Genomic DNA, 21,988 nt, shown 5'->3' with positions numbered 1-21,988 from the left:
CAGAGAAGCGCCATAATCGCACTGGATACAGTAGCCTGCGCCCGGGCCGTGCGGACTACTGGCAGAGGCATCGTCGAGCGAAGTGCGCATGCGCCGTCTTCCAGCACATCTCGGTCTGCCAGTAGTCCGCACGGCCCGGGCGCAGATTACTGTATCCAGTGCACCTGTGCGAGATTACGGCGCTTCTCTGCATTTACCTCAGCGACAAGTGAAGTGAATAAATTTGCTAGGAGGCGGTGCTGGGCGGGGAGGGGATCTGTGGATGACACTTATGGGGATCTGTGTATGTGACACTTGTGGGGATCTGTGGGTGACACTTAGGGGGATCTGTGGGTGACACTTAGGGGGATCTGTGGATGACACTTAGGGGGATCTGTGGATGACACTTATGGGGATCTGTGGATGTGACACTTGTGGAGATCTGTGGGTGACACTTGTGGGAATCTGTGGATGACACTTAGGGGGATCTGTGGATGACACTTATGGGGATCTGTGGATGTGACACTTATGGGGATCTGTGGATGTGACACTTATGGGGATCTGTGGATGTGACACTTATGGGGATCTGTGGAGGTGACACTTGTGGGGATCTGTGGGTGACATGGTATGTAGCTGGAGGTAGAAAACGTGGCCTTACCACAATGAAGGGTACAGTCTGTATAAATAGGTGGGCGACAAAAAAGGGACGGGTAAAAGGGCGTGGTCATTAGGCAGAGTTGATGGGGTGGCTGCAAAATTAGCTTTTGCCTAGGGTGGCAAAAATCCTTGCACCAGTCCTGGCTCAAAATGAGTACAATGCAATAATAAAAATAAAAAAATGCCCCCAAAGGTGTACATAGCCTTTAACGATAGAGAAAGTATACCTTTATTCTTTGTCTGAATGAAGCTTTCCATTTACTTGCAAGGGTAAAACGGGGGTGTAGATTAACAGAAAATGTTTAAATGGTACATGTTGGGGTGCCTTCACAGAACTAATGATAACACTTATGTTACAGCCTGGAAATATATTATTTACTAAAGACATGATAGTGAAAATAGGAGATTTTGGCCTGGTGACTCGAATGACTGGTGAGGAAGAGGAGAAAGTACTTGAGCGAACCCGTGGAACTGGTACTCCAACCTATATGGCTCCAGAACAGGTGAATATTTTCTTTGTATTACAAAGCTTTTTCTTCTGATTTGGGATGTAGTTATAGATCAGCAATATTTTCATAATTTTTTTCACATGTTGAGAAGGTTAAACAAATTATCAGTTTTTCTGTAAAAAAAATAATTGCTTAGATATTGTCTGATTATTCTCTTTTTTAATATATATATATATATATATATATATATAGAAAAAGTAAAGACACCGCAGCACATCCGTAGGTGAAAAAATGTGGATCTTTATTCACCCTTGCGACGTTTCAGTCCACTTGCTGGGACTATTATCAAGCAATGCATCATACAAAACTGTGGGTATTTATGTGGTCATATCGAATTAACATACATAAGTGACAATTAATAAAATATACAAAAAAATGTGCAAAAGAATATCTCATATATAAATGAGAAAAACACCGTGCCTGGAAGACAGTATAATCAATACAGATATTCATGTAAAAAACATCCAGGTATTGTGGTTATTCAATAACATAGTATAATATACAAGTGGCAATCAACTATATATAATAATCATCACCTGTGTCAGTGCAAGTATAAACAGACCCGGCATGGAATCAGGCGAGCTCAATGGCAGGAGGATACACTGTTGCGGATAGCACCGCATGGATACGGTGTCCCGGAACTAAAGCTGCGCATGTCCATGATGTCACTCCAGGGATAGTCACATGATCCCCTGCGAAACATGGAGCTGTGTCTGCGCATGTCCGTGAGGTCACCCTGGGAATAATCACATGATCCCATACGGAGACATCACCTGACACGCCGCATAACAGTTTATTGTAGTGAGACGTCAAATGTTACTGCAAGCTTATTTAATCAATGTGTATCAAAGGCATCGGCTAGTGAATCAGGATGTGACACCCCGGGTATAGTGTCGGGTGACGTGCTATCTTGCGATGCACTGTCATCCGAAAATTATGAGTAGAGGAGGAGGAGACCAGCGGCAGCCGTTGTCCTCCCGTCTCTCTCACTAAGTAGTAACCCTATAAGGGGAAAAACATGCTATATAGCCATAGAGTAGCGCTTGCAAACATAATTCAACAAAATCTAATGAATATGCAGCTGTCATGGGATGAGTCGTACATTTTCAAGAGTATCCAACTTCCTGTTAAGCAAAGTGCAGCGTACTCAAGTTGTGTGTAGTAGGTGTTTCTGGGTGATGTAGTGCAATATACACTAACCTGGTACAGCTGACTCTCTGCAAGGGCAGGTATAGGTAAGGAATAGTTCGTGACGCCAGTGCCAAGTAAACGGTGGCACGCCGTTGCGGATGCAGGAATAAATTGAGGAAACGTAGCTTTAAAACAGAACTCCAACTTTAGTAGTTTTCCAAGCAGAGACAATATAGGAAATGCAGTTCCTTAGCATATAGTCGATTTTGCAATTCGGTCGATGCAGGCAATTCAGTTATAGCAGGGTAATTACAGAGTGTTGAACACAGGACTTGCAGCACAGGAGCTTGCACTCTAATTCTGTCTGATCCTGGAGTACAGCAATTCTTCACCAAGGCCCATTAACCTAATTCTGGCTTTATATCCTTGGCTATGGCTTCTATAAGTACCTCCTCTGTCTTTCTGAGTACCTCTTGCTTTCCTGATCTTTGCCTCTGTCTCTCTCAACTTCTGGACACTTCCTCAGGCTCTAGAAACTTCTGAGCTGTGGTCTAGACTGATTTTTACTTCCTTGTCTGTGCCTTATATAAACTAGGGCTCCCTAGCTCCCTCTAGCGACTAGAAGCTGGAAATGACACCCCTAGCCGGCCTGTACTTGCAAGTTTCATAGCAACAGGGAAATACATGCATTACATTACATGACATTTTATAAAACTGACATATACCAACTTCCCCATAATTAAGGAGGGACGACAGCACACCAAGTGACACTTTGGTAGTGACGGGTATTACAGTCCCCGTACACTACATACCCCACTGCTTTAAGCTGAGTACGACCTCGTACTCCATCATGGGTCGCCCAACTGGAATCTCTACCTGAAATAGAAAATAGAGACATGCAGGCTTCATACATGTAATTAATCTGCATTTACATTTACATCAGGTCCAATTGGCAAAGGTGAAGGGTAGTGACAAGGGGCGTCGTTCTCTTCTCTCAGGATAGTGAATGGAACGGGGGCGCTGACCTGGCACAGCGTAACATTATAACCAGGATAGTCCATTACAATGAATAAGTCCATGATAGAACAGTAGAATGGATAAAACAGTATAAAAGTTCTTGGAGGCTCAAAGAACAAACATGAGTCCGTACCCAGGTTATTTCTTATTAATCACAGAGGCTCTCATGCGGTGGAGTCCATCTCTGGGCACAATACTTTTAAAAGAATAAGAATCTCAGAGGCTCAGGTACTTTTGAGTCTGTCTCCGGGCACGGTTCCTTAGTATGAAGTTGCACAATAAAAGGACAGCAAAATAACGGAACTACCCAGGAGTTTCCCGTGGGTGTATCACAGGCAAGGGCTCACGTGGAGGAGTCCATTCTTGCGCACAAATGTCAAGTAAGGTATTGCCCGTGGCAACTGTTTGGGAGGAGACACCACCAGAATAATCAAAGTCTCCTAAACGGACTGGTGGGCGTCCCCTGGTCATCCGGGTAGACCTTCTCAACACAGGGGTCTCCTCTTCCCTTAGCAACGAGGTAGAAGGGAGAGGAGCAACAGGAGGGTCTCCATCCGTGAGACCTCGGTCAGGAACAACTGGAACAACAGGAACAACAACATCCACGAGAGGGGGAACTGGATCCGGAGCATCTTGAACCGGCTCTTCTGGAGGTGAAGCTACAGTAGGTGCCGGAGCAGGCACCAGCAAGTTCAACCAAGGTGTCAGAAGCCAATGCATGGGATCCGCGTCATACCTCAGATTACTAACAGCCTGCATAGGATCCTCGGGCTGTATTGCTGACTCCGACACAGGATACTCAGATCCAGAACTCTCGTCACTAGGTTCTGGTGTCAGGCAGATCTTTAACCGGTTTCGGTGTACAATTTGGGATCCCTTGCCTTCCCGGGTGATCTCATAAGTGTGAGTTCCAACATTTGGGATTGCAGTGACAACATAAGGACTTCGTTCCCACTTACTGTCCAATTTGCTGGTACGACGGTTATTCTTTAACCATACCACGGCCCCTATGGTCAAGGGTTCTGCATGGGCTGCCTGATCATAGTCTCTCTGCTGTCGGTCTCTAGCAAAGTCCATACGTTCCTGAACAATGGCTTTGGCTGCGTCCAATCGCCTTTGGTGCTCAGCAACCCAGTCGGTGTTAGGTAATGGGTTAATGCAATCAGGTACATGTATGTCCAATGAATGATCAGCAGGCAATGTCCCTTGGCGCCCAAACATCAAGTAAAAAGGGGTATACCCGGTGGAACAATGTATGGTATGATTGTATGTGAACATGAGCTGTGGCAACAGACTGGGCCAATCTCCTCTGCTCTCAGGAGGCACGGCCCTCAGCATCTCTATCAAGGTCTGATTCATTTTTTCACATAATCCGTTACCTTGAGGATGGTAGGCCGTTGTCCGGATCTTCTTACAGTTGTGTAAGCGGCACAGTTCATGGAACAGATGGGACTCAAAAGCAGGTCCTTGATCGGTGAGGATCTTTTCTGGACATCCATAGGGCAGGAGGAAGTGCTTCCAGAACATTTCGGCTGTAGTCTTGGCTGTCTGGTCTCTCACAGGCACTGCTACAACAAACTTTGTGAAATGATCAATAACAGTCATGGCATAAGCATACCCTGAGCGACTAGGCTCCAGTTTTACATGGTCGATGGCGACAAGTTCAAGAGGACGGGTACTTACAATGGGTCTCAGTGGTGCCCTCTGATCATGGTGCTCACTTCGTTTCAAGGCACAGGCTACACACTCTCGACACCACTTCTCCATGTCTTCTCTCATGCCTACCCAGTAAAACCGCTGGCGGATAGTAGCCTCAGTTTTTTGAACACCAAAGTGACTGGATTGATTGTGGTACATCTCCAACACCATACCTGCATCTCGTCGGGGTATGAGAATCTGGTGCACTCTCTCGTTGGACACTGGGTCTAGGCTTCTCCGTAGCAATAGGCCCTTTTGTATGAAGAGTTGATGGCGCTGTCTCCACAGTTTGATGAGCTCAGGATCTGCACTCTTACGCCGAATCCTCTCAGGGGCTCTGCCACTAGTAATGAAGTCCAACAACTCACCCAGCACTCTACTTTCAGACTGTAGTTTCACCCATCTTTCTTCTTTAGGATCAGGCCTACTGGAGGGTGAAGGAACTGCAGCTCTGCCATTGGTAGCTCGAGCCTGATCCTGTTGAGCAAATTTGTTATAAAAAGCCGGCATTTCTACATCTTCCCAAGCATCTCGCACATCATCAGGAGCTGTCTCTGTGGGAAGCCTGGATAAAGCATCAGCGTTATCATTAGTACGTCCAGCACGATACTTTACAGAGAAATTATAGTTGGCAAGGCGAGAGGCCCATCTCTGCTCCAAGGCTCCCAATTTAGCTGTATTTAGATGTGCCAGAGGGTTATTGTCAGTGAATGCAATGAACGGGGTGGCGGCTAGATAATCCTTGAATTTTTCTGTCACCGCCCACACTAATGCCAGGAACTCTAGTTTGAAGGAACTATAATTCTGGTCATTTTTCTCAGCTCCTTTCAGGGAGCGGCTTGCATATGCTATCACTCTCTCTTTTCCCTCTTGGATCTGGGCTAACACAGCTCCCAGGCCTCGCTTGCTAGCATCAGTATAGAGATGGAAGGGCTTGCTATAATCTGGATAACCTAACACTGGAGGCTCGGTCAGTTTCTTTTTTAGCAATTGGAACGCTATATCTCTTTTCTCATTCCACTCAATGGGCACAGGAGTTCTAGGACTCTTTTTGGGTTGCCCCCTCAAGAGTTCCTGGATAGGATCAGCTATTTGAGCAAAATGGGGGATAAAACGTCTATAGTAGCCGGCAAAACCAAGGAAACTCCTCACCTCTTTGACGGTAGTAGGAAACGGCCAATTACGGACAGCTGCTAATTTATCAGGGTCAGGTTGCACTCCCTCTCCGCTTACTACATGCCCCAGGTATCTTACTGCAGGCTTGAGCAGGTGACACTTGGATGGCTTTACCTTCAAGCCATATTTGATAAGGATTTCAAATACTTCTGCCAAATGTTTCAGATGGTCTTCATATGTTTTTGAATACACAATGACGTCATCTAGATACAGCAGCACTGTTTCGAAGTTTTTGTGACCCAAACACCGTTCCATTAGTCTCTGGAAAGTTCCTGGGGCATTACATAGCCCGAACGGCATACAATTGAATTCAAACAGGCCCATGGGAGTAGTGAAAGCAGTCTTTTCCCTATCCTCGGGGGCCATGGGTACTTGCCAGTAGCCGCTGGTCAAGTCCAATGTGGAGAAATAGGCAGAAGAGCCCAGAGCAGTTAGTGACTCCTCAATGCGGGGCAGTGGGTATGCATCTTTGTGGGTTATTTGATTAATTTTCCTATAATCCACACAGAAACGGATACTACCGTCCTTCTTCTTTACAAGAACCAGGGGTGCAGCCCACGGACTACGGCTGTCCCGGATCACATTAGAGTCTTTCATCTCTTGGATCATTTCCTTTACAGTCTGATATGAAGTAGGTGGTAAGGGTCTGTATCTCTCCTTGATAGGAGGATGAGAGCCAGTAGGTATGGTGTGTTGTATGGCACTAACCTCTCCATAGTCAGTAGCATGCTTACTGAAGGCCTGGTGGTGCTCCTTGACAAGCTGTAGAATCCCTTCTTGTTGATGTTGGGGGGTAGTCTCGTCCCCTACATGGAGCTCTTCCCACCAGGGCACTTGTGGCTGGGTCACCGGCGAACATCTGCTGTCTGCAGCTGGCGGCTTTTCTGTCACTGGAAGACGAATGATGTCTTGGAAGGACACCTGGGACAGCTGGGCAACAGGGCAATGCTTAGTAAGCGCAACAGGATGATTACTCAGATTAATCAGACGGACAGGTACTTTACCTTGGGAGACGTTCACCAGGCACTTGGCAGCTCTCACATAAGGATAATCCTCCATCTGGAGTGGTTCCACCAGGGCTGGATAATCTCGGCCTTCGACTCCCAGGACAGCACGACACCACAAAAGAGTTTGAGAATTAGGAGGCAAAGTCACAGGCTTAATATCACGGATCCTGGCAGTACAAATTTCTCCTTTCCCATTAGCAAACCTCTGCTGGGCACTTAACACAGTAATAGTCTTTTGAATCACCCTCCTGGATGCAGAGGAAGCAGTGGGCAAAGTCTGATGTAATACAGCAAGTATTTCTGAATAACAGTTTTTGAAAACATTGGTGCCTAGAATGACAGGATGTCCTCCTCTGTCACCGGCCTGTACTACGATCACTCCCTGTTGAGGCAGGGTTACTTCTCCCACCTGCAGGGTGGGTTCCCAGTATCCATGAACCTTTACTGGTTTGCCATTGCTGGCGATAATTTCCACCCAGGATTCAGGCGGTTGGGTCAACTGGTTGGTGTCCCAGAACTTTTCAAATGCAGGCAGCTGAATAGTAGTGACCTGAGACCCAGTATCTAATAGGGCTTCAAAGGGGATCCCGTTGATCTCTATATTGATTTTAAGATGGGATCCTACATAACGTGGCATCCAATTTGGATCCTCTGGACCTAGTGTTCTACCTCCCGAGGGTTGGTCCTCAGCCTCAGGGGTTGCCCGTTTAACTGCCAGCACATGGATTCTGTGTGTCCCAGCTTTTTGCAGTATGTACACACGGGCTTCTTGCGACCTCTATTACGCCTCCCAGGATCCCTGGGGTGAGTCTCTTGGTAAGGAGGTGGGAACGGCCTAGGAGGTGACAGGAATTCTTCTTCTAGCATTATGGGTTTTTCCCATTCCTCACTTTCTCTAGACTTTTAGTGAGGTGATTTACTTGTTCGGTCAGCATGGCAATAGTATCAGTAGCTGACACTTGAACAGCTTGGCCGGCCTCAGCTCGGTTAGTGACAAGCGGTTTTGGCTTGCAGGCTGATGACTCAGATAGGGCGCTCAACTCAGGAGATACTGTGGACCCCAGAATTTTTATAGCCAGTTCTTTAAAGTCCAGAAAGGCACTGTTAGGGTGCTGGGCGGACAGCATCTTTAACTGGGTCCTTATTTGTTCACTAGACACCCCGTTGATAAATTGTTCCCTCAGGGTCTGGTCCCGGTTATCAGCCTCTTTGGGATCTATCTGGATTACAGCCCCTAAAGCCTCCTGAAGTGATAGGGCATAGTCACGGAGGGACTCACCGGGCTTCTGTCTCTTGCCAAAGAAGTGCATCTTTATCTCTGAGGCAGTCCTAGTTTCAAAAGTGGCTCTGAGGCGGGTGAAGATCTGTTCTAGAGTACTCCGCTCAGTAGCAGGCCAGGATAACACTTCTCTACGGGCAGCTCCCTCCAGTTGCGCCAGCATGATTTCCATTTGCTGGTCGGCATTTATAGGGTACAATCGGAATAGTGCCAGCAACTTTTCTTTAAAGTCCCTTAGGGTATGGGTCTCTCCCCTGTAGCGGGGGAACCATGGGGCCCCGAAATAGTAAGGCATGGTAAAGGGCATCATGCTGGGGGCTGTAGGATGATTAGGAGCCGCAAGCTCTCCCGGGGCCGGCTGCTCAGGCACTCCTGGCTCTGACATGGTAGTCTATTGAGAGGTGGCCGCTGGCGACTAAAGGGGCCGGAACAATCCCCTTCCCTCCGGTTACAAGTGCTTACCGGTATCGCTGGTCTTGCGCAGGCCCAGTCTCGCGAGGTTCCGGACGTCCTGAGACCGCGGTGACGCAGGAGAAGCAGGGCCGCAGCGGTGCGATGATGAAGAGGGGCGGGACTCTCTGTGTCTTTGCAGGGATCCGCCCACGAAAGTCCTCAGCGGCGCGGGAAACTTTACTCCAGGCAGCCGGTGGCCATCTTTAGCAAAACGCTGTCCATTCACTGACAGCAAGCAGGATTGCAAAAAGTCCACAAAACCACATTCCAATGCGGCGGTTTTCTTCCTCTGTGCAGCGCAATACTGCACAGCGCTTTTTAGAGGTTTTTGGGACACTTTGGGTATGATTTTCAGTCCACAAAGTCCACTTGAATAAAACAGGTAAATTGTCACTTTGGTCACAGGGCAACTGTATAAGGCACAAAGTTCACGCTTCTTGCACTAGAAAGCGTGCGTATCCTGTTCGTGGAACGCCAAAAGAGAGGTGCAGCGTACTCAAGTTGTGTGTAGTAGGTGTTTCTGGGTGATGTAGTGCAATATACACTAACCTGGTACAGCTGACTCTCTGCAAGGGCAGGTATAGGTAAGGAATAGTTCGTGACGCCAGTGCCAAGTAAACGGTGGCACGCCGTTGCGGATGCAGGAATAAATTGAGGAAACGTAGCTTTAAAACAGAACTCCAACTTTAGTAGTTTTCCAAGCAGAGACAATATAGGAAATGCAGTTCCTTAGCATACAGTCGATTTTGCAATTCGGTCGATGCAGGCAATTCAGTTATAGCAGGGTAATTACAGAGTGTTGAACACAGGACTTGCAGCACAGGAGCTTGCACTCTAATTCTGTCTGATCCTGGAGTACAGCAATTCTTCACCAAGGCCCATTAACCTAATTCTGGCTTTATATCCTTGGCTATGGCTTCTATAAGTACCTCCTCTGTCTTTCTGAGTACCTCTTGCTTTCCTGATCTTTGCCTCTGTCTCTCTCAACTTCTGGACACTTCCTCAGGCTCTAGAAACTTCTGAGCTGTGGTCCAGACTGATTTTTACTTCCTTGTCTGTGCCTTATATAAACTAGGGCTCCCTAGCTCCCTCTAGCGACTAGAAGCTGGAAATGACACCCCTAGCCGGCCTGTACTTGCAAGTTTCATAGCAACAGGGAAATACATGCATTACATTACATGACATTTTATAAAACTGACATATACCAACTTCCCCATAATTAAGGAGGGACGACAGCACACCAAGTGACACTTTGGTAGTGACGGGTATTACAGTCCCCGTACACTACAAAAGCACTTCAATCCATAGGTCCTATAAGTGACGAGAATAAAAAATATATTATCCAAATATATTTGATAAAAAAAGGACAAATTCTTCAATACATAAGCCGACAAGGACAGGGCAGTGAGAGGTCATATAAATAGCCATGGCTTATATTCGACATTCAAACCCCCCGGTTTAACCGTTTGTAATTTAAAAATCCATTCAGATTCACGTTTTTTAAGCATTTTCATGCGGTTACCGCTAGTTCGCGGTAATGGAACATGGTCAAGGATCATAAATTTTAAGTCACCTTCAGCATGGCCCATATCTGCAAAGTGGTGCGAGACAGGCAAATCCTTGCGTTTCTTGCGTATAGAGAAACGGTGTTGGTTGAAGCGGGACTTAAAATCGCAAGTGGTCTCGCCCACATACAATAGCTTACATGGGCACCACAAAACATAAATTACAAAACTCGACTCACAGGTCAAATAAAATTTGAGAGGATAAGAAACCCCTGTAAGGGGATGAATAAAGTCACGTCCCTTCACCATGTATTTGCAGTTTACACAGTGAAGGCACGGGTAGCTACCAGTTTTCTTAGGGGCCAGGAATAGTTGGCGTACACCTTTTTGTGGGCCTATGTCATTTTTTACAAGTTTATCTTTTAAGTTGCGGACTCTCTTATAAGACATGATCGGTCGAGTAGAAAATTCTGGGATGTTTTTATGTTCTGTACCCAAAATCGACCAGTGTTTGTTGAGAATTTTGCTAATATATGGGCTAGCTTCACAAAAGGTGGATACAAAAGGTATTTTCTGGGATTGATCCCTCTTGGTACCCTGAAATAATTCACTTCTCTCTTTCTGGTGAATGCGTTTTAATTGCTGTTACAATATAGAGGTCGGATAATGCCTTTGTTTGAAGCTTTGTGTCATGTTGTCAAGAGTTATGTCTAATGAGGATGGATCACTGACAATTCTTTTTGCTCTAATGAACTGACACCCATTTATCTACCACCAGGTGTGCTGCCCTGATTCTACGTCGTATATGTATATATATATATATATATATATATATATATATATATATATATAAAAAGCCCATTTAATCTCAGACCTGTATTGTTGAAATACTTGGAGGAATTCTCAGGGAATAGGGACATAAAATTAAAGTGGTTTTCAAGGCTTTATCTAAATTCTCTGTCAGCTAACCTGTGGAAGAAAAAGACTTTCATCAGTTCTTACCCTTCTATTGCACCACTGATTCTGCGGTCTCCACTGTGATTACATAACTCGCTATGGGCTCTTCAGGGACAGACTGGGAACTTAAAGGGGTTGTCCGGGTTCAGAGCTGACATACCCATATTTTTCACCCAGGCAGCCCCCCTGACACTAGCATCGGAGCATTTCATGCTCCGATGCTCTCCCTTGCCCTGAGCTGGATCGCGCAGGGCAAGGACTCTTTTATTTACAATAACACACTGCCGGGTGGAGGCATCCGCCCGGCAGTGTGTTCGGTGACGTCACCGGCTGTGATGGGCGGGCTTTAGCGCTGCCCTAGCTGTTTTACAGGCTAGGGCAGCGCTAAATCCCGCCCATCAGTGCCAGTGACGTCACCGGGCTCACTGCTGGGCAGAAGCCTCCACCTGGCAGCCCTAAGGAGAGCCCGGTTTGTTACAGAAACTCCAAAAAATGCCTTTTCCCTGCGCGATTTAGCACAAACTAGTTCCTCATCAAATGTATCATCATTGGTCAGCTGCATAAAAACCTGATGCTTCTACATTAGTTAATACTGAGAGCATGAGATCATTATGTACATGGCTGGCGGCTGCGTGGAGGGCTTCGGTGGCCCACTCGACTTTAGCCCAACGAGAAATAAGTATAAGTAAACAAGTCAGCATATGAGAAATGAATGTTCCAACCAATAAAACCAATCACCCCCCCCTCCCCCATCCAATCAGTATCAGGGTGATCTCAGATGGCTATCTGCAGGCACAGGAGTAATGCATAAACCCCCACTTTTGGACGAAGAAGAAGAAGAATAAAAAGGTATCAGAAAGGACTTTTAAGTGAGAAGTTAAGAGACAGAAATTGGGGATCAATACTCAATATACGAGTCTGATATCATGTAGTCAAAGAAAAACATGAGTGCAGTTTAGAGTGAGTCTCTGGAGGAACCCGGGCAATGTCTTTATCCCATACTGTAAAGACTTCACCTTCCTTTCTTTATGCTGGGCCACCTCTATCCAGAGAATCCAGTATATATTTTCAGAGAAAAGACCAAATGAGGGGGGAGCTGTTGCTTCCAGACTTGAAATATAATTTTTTTTTGCTGTGGCTGAAACCATAATGTAATAATGTGTAATAATTTCAGGTCCTTTTTAGGTATATTGTGTTGTGTTTTATCTATATAGCCCATAAAATGCCCACATGGAATCCAAAGGGGTGTTAGGGTTTAGCTGTTGGGTGGTAAATTTGTGAACTTCGACCCAGAACCATTGTATTTGTGAGCATTGCCATGTACAGTGATTTAAGTTCACCCCAAGAATACCACATTTAAAACAAGAGGAAGTGGGGAAGATACTCATTTTATAACGTTTTATATGGGTGATAGATGCTCTATGGATTAATTTAAGGAGCTTTTCCATGTATCTAGCGGTCGGGAGTAAATGAAGGGATTGTTGAACTGATTTGAGGGAGCATGTGACTAGGGTCATCCAAGTGCCATTTAGTGATGGAGAGGTTGGACTCGTCATAATCATTGGGGATATGAAGGGATTTGTATGTGTGTGTAATAGCGGCTCTCCGGGAGCTGAGCTCTACTCTAAGTGGTTTAGAGTGGGAGGTCCTTTCTTGGGTGTTACGTGGCGTAATATTTTCCTGGCATAGCTAGAAGACTGGAGATGGTATCTCTCTGTATCTCTGTTGCAACCCGCTGATGACACTCTGACACTCCAAGCTCAGTGGCTATTTATTGGGCGAATCATGGATCAAACACCTGAATTTTGCCATTAAGCTCCTTGCTAGAGAACAGTAAGTTGTGCAAAAAGTACTAAAACATTGAACAGTTGGACATGTGCATTCAAAAGTTTAGAGAAGGTCACATTAAGTTCACCTGTAAAGGTTAGAGTGCATTTTAGGTTCATCCTGAAATTTCACCCACGAGACAAATATCCCTAACTTTTTGGGAGAAGTGTATACCTGCTATCGTTAACATGTCAACTGAAAATTTGTTTAAAAGATGTTACTGGTGAAACCTGGCTTCCATTAGAAGAGGGAGGGGTGCAAGACAACAAGAACTTAGCATGTAGATCTTCTAGGGTTACAAGTAAAGCAGGCTTACACTTAAGATAGTTGGCGAGTCTCAGCTAACTTTGCTCTTATGTGTATGGGCACCTTAAAGGGTTATTCCAGGTTTTATGTAAATTTTCTGTTTGGCCAGTAGAGCACAGAGCACTGATGCTAAAATTAAAAAGTCACTGACTCATCTTCTCAATGCCAATACATTTCAGTGTAGAGGGTCTGATCCGCCTCTTTTAAGTCTCTGGTCTGTGCACATCCAGACAGAGTCAAGAGTGCCACTGTGGCCAATCACTGGCCTCAGCAGTCACCTGCCCAAAAGCAGCATATAACTCAGCAGTGAGAGATGTGCAGCTTGGAGACCAGGGACAGCAAACTGGGCAATTGCCCAGGGTCCCCATTCTCTAAGGGGCCCCTGCTTCAGCGCTAACTCCATATATGGAGTCAGTACTATGAACAAGAGTCAGTGCTACTGACAATTCTTGGGGACACACTGTGTATTTAAGTCTTATTTAGCCCCTATTGTTTGAAATGTTTCTGCTGGCATTTGAACTCACAACCATTTACATTAAAGGCAAGAACCTTAACCACTGAACCAAAGAGCTCAACTGTTGGAAAAAAAAAAAAACTCATAGTAGTTTATCATGTATTAGGTATTCATATACAGCCGAACTATCATTTTAGATTTTTTTAGTAATTAAAAAAAAATGTATGGCACAAAATAAATATGTAATTACAAAAAAATATATGTAAAATGATACCTCTGATATATACGAATGCATAATACATGGGAAACTACTACTGAGGTTTTAGCCATAATATATTTACATGCACACGAATGTGGTTTTTTTCCGTGTCCGTTTTTTTTTTTTGCGGATAGGATGGGGACCCATTCATTTCAATGGATCCGCAAAAAATTATGTCCACATCAGTATGTCCGTTCCGTAGAACCGCAAAAAAAATAGAACATGTCCTATTCTTGTCTGTTTTAGGCATTGTTACAATGGATCCGCAAAAAAAAAAACAGATGGCATACAGATCGCAAAACACATATGGACGTGTGCATGTAGCCTAACATGGAGCTCTATAGTTTAGTGGTTAAGATCCCAGCAGAAACCTTTAAGAAAAAGAGGTTAAATGAAACTTAAAGGGAATCTGTCACCTGGTTTGAGCATATTAAGGTGACTGCCCACACCCGAACTGCCCACACCCGAACTCATTGCCGCCCCCCTCCGCTATGTGAAATCTCACGCAGGCACAGTACCGCGGACTGCCTGCGCGATGTAGAAGCTCCTAAAGGGCAACAGCTCCAGAGTAGGATAATAACGTCCCTCTGGGCACCTTGGACACTCATTTGCATAACATAAAAAGTGGATTTTATCACTAATGAAACCAATGAAGACTACAGCTGGAAATGAGGTATTTTATTGTACATGGCAGTAGTAACACCTTAATATGCTCCAACCAGGTGACAGATTCCCTTTAAGTACACAGGTGAAAGGTTTTATTTTATTGAGAAAAAAAAAAGGAGCAAAACATAAAATATGATCAAATAACACCCGGGTTAATCCACGCTAACCATTTTTACTTTAGAAGTATCGGATTCAGATAAAGAATTTGAGGGAAATTGATCTTACCCTGCACTCTGGTGTCAAAAAGATGTATACTAAGGTTTTTCTGCCTTTTGGGGGTTACTTGCACACAAAAAAAACCCCACTTTTTTCATTTTTACACCACTCTTATGTTTGCACTTTTGAAAAGTGGGTGGGGAAGTGGGCGTGGTTTGCTATGGCAATTAGTTCCACTCCATATTTATCACTGAGACATTTTTTAGTCACTCCAGTAGGTGGGTGCAGTAAAAGACTGGAGTAGCATTTCTAGACAAAAGTGTTAGGTTTAGAGATATATCAAGCTTAACAAAGAACTTGTGACACTTGATAAATTTGGCTCAAAGTATGTCAACGGACACTCAAGCAAAATTGACTTCACATGCAGTATTACGCTCATGATAAATTCTCCCCTTTGATTGTATATCTGGTCTTGTTAATTGTCTTTTATATTTTGTTTTTCCACAGAAAGATAACAACCAGTATGAAAATGAAGTTGACATATACCCATTAGGTTTAATATTATTTGAACTTTTGTGGATAATTCAATCTGGACACGAGAAAGCAATAGTAGGTGGTCATTTGTTATTTTAGCATGAGAAACCCTTAACTTCAAATAAGTCAGAATACTTGGTTGTAAGTTTTTTGTTTATTTTTTAAATAGTCATAGATGTGCCATTAGATGTGCAAGTTCATGCTGCCTTAAAGCTATGGACACCTTCGGGGACATTTTTTTCTGATTGCATTTTATTCATTTTGGGATAAAAAATAATTTTTTCATTTGGTCTTTATTAAAAATATTCAGCTGATTTTAAGTGACAAGGGTTAAAAAATATCAATCTGTTTGCAGAGCATCACTGTTCAGTGCTGTCAGCTGGCTGCTCATGTGAAGCCTTATCTCTGATCTCCTGAGCTCATAAATACTCATTTAAGCCATATCCTTATCAGTTTGATGAGAGTTTATGAGGTCAGGAGGTCAGAGGTAAAGCTTCGCATGAGCCACTAGGCTGAGAAATGATGCTCTGCAAACAGGCAGCCTTTTTAACCCTTGTATCTAAAAAAACAAACAACAAAAAAAAAAACACTGAATATTTTTGATAAAGACCAAATGAAAAAAATCTTTTTAGCCTGAAATGAGTGAAATGCAATTATAAAAAAATTGCCCCGGAGGTGTCCATGGCCCATAAAGGGGTTTCGACATTTGAACATTTATGGCATATTGCTAGGCTATGCCATAAATGTTGGATAGGTGCAGATTCCTAAGGGTGGCATGGTGTAAGGCCCCTTTCACACGGGCGTTGCGGGAAAATGTGTGGGTGCGTTACGGCCGCGATTTTTCCGCACGAGTGCAAAACATTGTAATGTGTTTTGCACTCGATTGAGAAAAATCACGCGTGTTTGGTACCCAAACCCGAACTTCTTCACAGAAGTTCAGGCTTGGGATCGTTGTTCTGTAGATTGTATTATTTTCCCTTATAACATGGTTATAAGGGAAAATAATAGCATTCTGAATACAGAATGCATAGTAAAACATCGCTGGAGGGGTTAAAAAAATAATTTAACTCGCCTTAGTCTACTTGATCGCGTAGCCCGGCATCTCCTTCTGTCTTCAGCTTAGCTCTGTGGAGCAACAGGACCTGTGGTGACGTCCTTCCGGTCATCACATGATCCATGGTAAAAGATCATGTGATGGATCATGTAATGACCGGAATGACGTCACCACAGGTCCTGTTGCTGCACAGAGATCAGATGAAGACAGAAGGATATGCCGGGCTACGCGATCAAGTGGACTAAGGTCAGTTAAATTATTATTATTTTTTTTTTAACCCCTCCAGCGATGTTTTACTATGCATTCTGTATTCAGAATGCTATTATTTTCCCTTATAACCATGTTATAAGGGAAAATAATAATGATCGGGTCTCCATCCCGATCGTCTCCTAGCAACCGTGCGTGAAAATCGCACCACATCAGCACTTGCTTGCGATTTTCACGCAACCCCATTCATTTCTATGGGGCCTGCGTTACGTGAAAAACGCACAAAGAGGAGCATGCTGTGATTTTCACGCAACGCACAAGTGATGCGTGAAAATCACTGCTCATTTGAACAGCCCCATAGAAATGAATGGGTCGGTATTCAGTGCGGGTGCAATGCGTTCAACTCACGCATCGCATCCGCGCGGAATACTCGCCCGTGTGAAAGGGGCCTTAAATGTTGTAGATGAGATTTCAGAAATGTTATCCACACACTGCAGAGAAAATCCTGCAATGTAAACATCACATCATTTTAGGCTGTTTTTGTGGGGGCAATTTTCAGCCAGCTTACTGAAGATTTTAAAGGGGTTATTCAAAGTCTAAAACATGCCCTCCCCCAATGCCCAGGACCCTTATGTAGATTATACTTACCCTACTCCCCGGCACCTACATTGCTCCTGATCCCCGCATGGCTGCCGCTGCAACTCTCCAGCTTCCCTAATGTCACCTGAGGAAATGCTGCCGCTGATGTGCGGGGTTGAGGAGCGACGCAGGTGTCTGGGAGCAGGTAAGTATAATCCATACAAGGGGTCCGGGCATTGGGGCGCATGTTTTAGACTTTAAGCTCCATAAGATCGGCAGTGGACCCTCTATGTGTGACCGTAACATTAGTGTCAGAAACTTGTATGAGCTGCAGTGACGACACACACAATGTCCTACTGCTGGTTAGTGTCAGGATCTTGTTGGATTAGGACAGGTGACCCAAGACCCCTTCAGAGTAAGCTGAGACTTCAAGATTACACTACACGTCATCTCAGAAGAGGAAGTAGCACTCGTACAAGCGCCACCTCCTCCTCAAACAGTTGATCATGCGGGGGTCGGACCCCCACTGATCAGATATTGATGACCTATCCTGAGAATAGGTCATCAATAATACTGGCTGCACAACCCCTTTGAAACGAGCATGTGAATAGCCCCATAGACTGCAATGCTTCTTAATTCTCTTTACTCTTTAGTAGCCATTGCTCATCTCCATACAGTGGAGGGGATTGATGCATGTAAATACAATCTTTCACCTCCACTGGCGTCCCAACAACCACCTTGTCCATCGGCCCGTATAAACCCTCTTTTATGTGCTAATGTTTTGTTGGTTTTATGTGCAGATTATCTTGTTGCTCTAACAATGTTATGTTACTTTTTTCTTTAAGTTATGGAGCAATTTACAGAAAGGTGAATTTCCTAAAGAATTTGAAGAGCAGCACCCAATGGAGGCAAGTAGTTAGCAGACTACTATATTCAGAAATGGTATATTTATTGCACATTGTCTGTGTGGATTCTGCACCAAAAATCTACCCAAAAGTATGGTCCAGTGCATGTGAATGCGGTCTTACAAAAGCCAATTCGCACTCAGCAGTAATATATGTACAGATTTGAGAGCTTATTATTTATTATTAAAGCACCATTCATTCCATGGCGCTGTACATATAACAAGGGGTGTACATACATTGTATAAAAGCATAGCAATAAGCATGAACAAGACAAGTTACAAACTGGTACAGAAGGAGAGAGGACCCTGCTCATGAAGGCTTACAATCTACAAGGTATGGGGAAAGATACAGTAGGTGAGGATAAACCTGCTCATACGCCAGTATAGTGGCAGCAGGCAGGGGTGCACCTAGCCTTTCTGCTGCCTGAAACGAGAAGTGAAATGGTGTCCCTACCTCCCCAATGCCAATTTCTTAACCTTTCCCCTTCCCTTGAGCCCATGGCCCTTCAGCTCCTCCTCTCTTGCCCCTACCTGGTGCTGCCTGAGGCGATCGCCTCACCTGGCCTCATTGGTGGTGCACCCCTTGGCAGCAGGATAAGTGTAAGTTGTATACTTGTCTGAAGAGGTGGGTTTTCAGGTTTCTTTTGAAGGATTCCACTGTAGATGAAAGTCTGATATGTTGGGGGTAGAGAGTTCCGGAATACGAGGGATGCACGGGAGAAATCTTGGAGGTGATTATGAGAAGAAGTGATAAGAGGAGAGTAGAGAAGAAGATCTTGTGATGATCATCTATGGGAAGGTACTGGGAGATCAGGACACAGATATATGGAGGGACAGGTTCTGGACGGCCTTGTATGTCATACTGTGGATTTTCAAATCACCAGGGAGATTCTTTCTTGATCTGTTATGGATTTCACCCTGCAATGGTTTTCACCTTCAGCTGTACCGTGTATCTTCTATTCTCATTTATCTTTGTTTCCACAGAAATATGAGATCAGCAAAATGCTGTCACGTGATCCTAAGGAACGACCATCAGCTGAAGACTTATCTGAATCTTTTAAAAACATGAAAATACTTGATTCTCGAACCTGCTAGGCATGTCCCATACCAACACTTCATCCCGGCTTCCCTGATGTTCTCTGCTGCCCGATCCAGCAATGACTTTCTGACACAGGGGCATGTGACTGCTGCAACCAATCACAAGTCAGATTTCAGCTCTTATCATTAAGTGAACCATTGCCAAATAAGAGCTTCTTCCCAAATGGTTGCTATTGACATCTGCTTCCCTTTTTCACTTGGTGTTCATTTTGATAAATTCTCCTGTGTGTCTGAGGCTTGGTATTGAAAGTTCTTCGGTGTAAGGCCCCATTCACACAACTGTATTTTTCCTCCTTATCCGATCTGCATTTTTTGCGGAACTGATGCAGACCCATTCATTTCAATGGGTCCGCCAACTTAAACCAACTCACAGCACAGAATAATGTAGAAAAAAAAAAAAACAATGGACATTTTAACTTTTGTATTTAATGCTGTAAACTTGCAAAAGATTCTTAAAATACTAGACCTTATTGTTAGTACTTGGTAGAGGCAAATGTATGATCATACAGTGGTACAGTGTGGGTGTTTAAGTTTGTTAATATAATAAAAACTTCCTGAGAACTAAGCTGTAAGTTAAAAATAAAAACACTCAAAAACTGTGTATTCAATAAAGGGTTTCACAGTGTTTTATTTGGGTTGTTTTTTTTTACTGCTGCAGTTCTAGCACATCTCCCATAGTGCAAGTCTTAGGGTATATTCACATGTGGCAGATTTGTTGCAGAAATTCACAATGTAGCATGTGCTTGGATTTCTACAAACCTTTTTGTAAAAATTTTCTCAAACAAATCTGCCGCATGTAAATATAACCTTTGTTTAATCTTAAACTCTCAGCCTAAAGTATCCGAAACACTGCATGTGTTTATACCTATTTCTAATGCTAGTGCTTTCCTTCTCTATTTCTCAGCATCGCTGCATCCTGGCAGGATGCGTACATGCAGAACTTCCTGTTTTCCCAGCTTCCTGTTGGGTTTTCTAACCAAACTCAGCATGCTTTGCTCTATAATGTTTCACAGGGCTTGCTCTACCTGCCACACTGTTTTCTCTGCAGCAGTCATTCCCTCTTCATGTTAGGTGGAACGTTACAAGCCAAAGCTTCTTTGGGAGCATCTGTCGGAGACATTGCTAGGGAATCCTTGCTGTGTGCACTCGAGCATTTTCTTGCGGAAAAATGCCAGTTGGAAGCCCTGCCATGAAAAGCAACACATATGGTGGCAGGATGTCCTCCCTCATATCATTACTATGGGTGACTGACTGTCATATGTGATGGCTGACCAGATCTTCAAACCAGCAGTTGGGGCAATGTGTCACCCGACAGCAAAAGCAGGATTGAAGTGCTCACCATGAGGCCTACATATTTAAATCTGGCTCAACATCGTCTTATCCCAAACAGAACCTGAATTAGTTGCTAAAGACAAAATAATTCCTGTCCGTAACAGTCCAGGTTTCTCATTCACAACACCACTGCAAACTATTGTGACATTGGCTGACTGTCAATAGCAGGACACATTTTGGGTGCCGTGACAACAAATTTGCTTCTGCCAAGTGTCTGGCAATGGTCTGGCCAGAGATGGGGGTATGTAAAGAAGGTGCCACCTGTGCCTGGATAGTGGACAACAAAACTGAGCTGCTCATGTTTGTTGGTGGATTAAATGATCCTCTCTACTGGTAGTCTGTCTGTTCACCATATGCTTGTGACCTCACATAACCACTGCTAGTTGAGAATGTCCTAGGTGGCGGGCAGGTTGTCTAAACCCCCATCCTGCTTTTCTAAGTCTGAGGATATACTCCTTCTCAAAGCCTGTCAACTGAGCAAAATGTCTTTGAGTGTGCCGTGGAGGCATGTCTAGCAGTCAACAATCTCTCATTAAGAGGTACACTACCCAAAAGTGGCCTATGAGAGTGTGGGAGGAACTTTTATGCCCTCCCAGTGTCTAATCAGACCACAGCTGTATTCATTTACACATCTGCATGAGACATAACTGCATCCAGAGTTTTGCAGCAATCCAAACTTTCTATCTAGGTACGTTTTGTTTTTGTCAGAGTGTAATATTTAATGTTTCAATTATATATATATATATATATATTATAGGGGGCCATTTATAAAGCTGAAATACGCCTATATTAGGTATTTCAGGCGCAGATTGCGGCGCATTGGCTACTTGCGCCTCAATCTGCGACTTCTCCCCGTTCATGCCAGGCGAAGGGAAACGAAGGGGATGGGCGGGCAGGCCTGTCTCATTCATCTTTTTCTAGGCCGGTTTTAGCTGTAGAAAAAGGTCTAAATGTAAGACAGCTAGGAAGCTGCCTCACATTTAGAAGCAAACAAAAAACGTATGACAGCACACCATTGCACATGCAAACAATGGAACTAGGGATTAGGCATTATTCTGGATTAAAGTGGTACTATACCTACTATCCCTTAAAAAATGGAAGCTCTATGTGCACATTTTTGATCAAATGTGTGTCGGGCCCATCTACTGTCGTCCGACACACGTTTGATCAAATATGTGCACAAAGCTAGCATGCTAGCTTTATGGATGTGCACCTGTGACTATGGATGTGTTAGTCTAAATTTT

At 44.3% G+C, this 21,988-nt stretch overlaps 1 protein-coding gene across 1 annotated transcript in view; it reads left to right on the top strand.

Annotated features, from left to right (window-relative positions):
- EIF2AK2 (eukaryotic translation initiation factor 2 alpha kinase 2) overlaps window positions 1–20,037 on the top strand; it is a 90,694-nt gene extending 70,657 nt beyond the window's left edge. Inside the window, exons 18-21 of the mRNA XM_040429575.1 lie at window positions 996–1,139; window positions 15,544–15,645; window positions 18,256–18,318; window positions 19,299–20,037. Of these exons, the coding sequence (XP_040285509.1) occupies window positions 996–1,139; window positions 15,544–15,645; window positions 18,256–18,318; window positions 19,299–19,409 (420 nt within the window). The 3' untranslated portion in view covers window positions 19,410–20,037. The remainder of the gene's footprint in view (window positions 1–995; window positions 1,140–15,543; window positions 15,646–18,255; window positions 18,319–19,298) is intronic.
- The last annotated feature ends 1,951 nt before the right edge of the window (window positions 20,038–21,988 follow it).

The sequence above is a fragment of the Bufo bufo genome, chromosome 4 (assembly GCF_905171765.1).
Source record: "Bufo bufo chromosome 4, aBufBuf1.1, whole genome shotgun sequence".
Taxonomy (NCBI): Eukaryota; Metazoa; Chordata; class Amphibia; order Anura; family Bufonidae; genus Bufo; species Bufo bufo.
The sequence above is the reverse complement of the archived record's forward strand: the minus strand, read 5'-3'. Positions and strand labels throughout refer to the sequence as shown.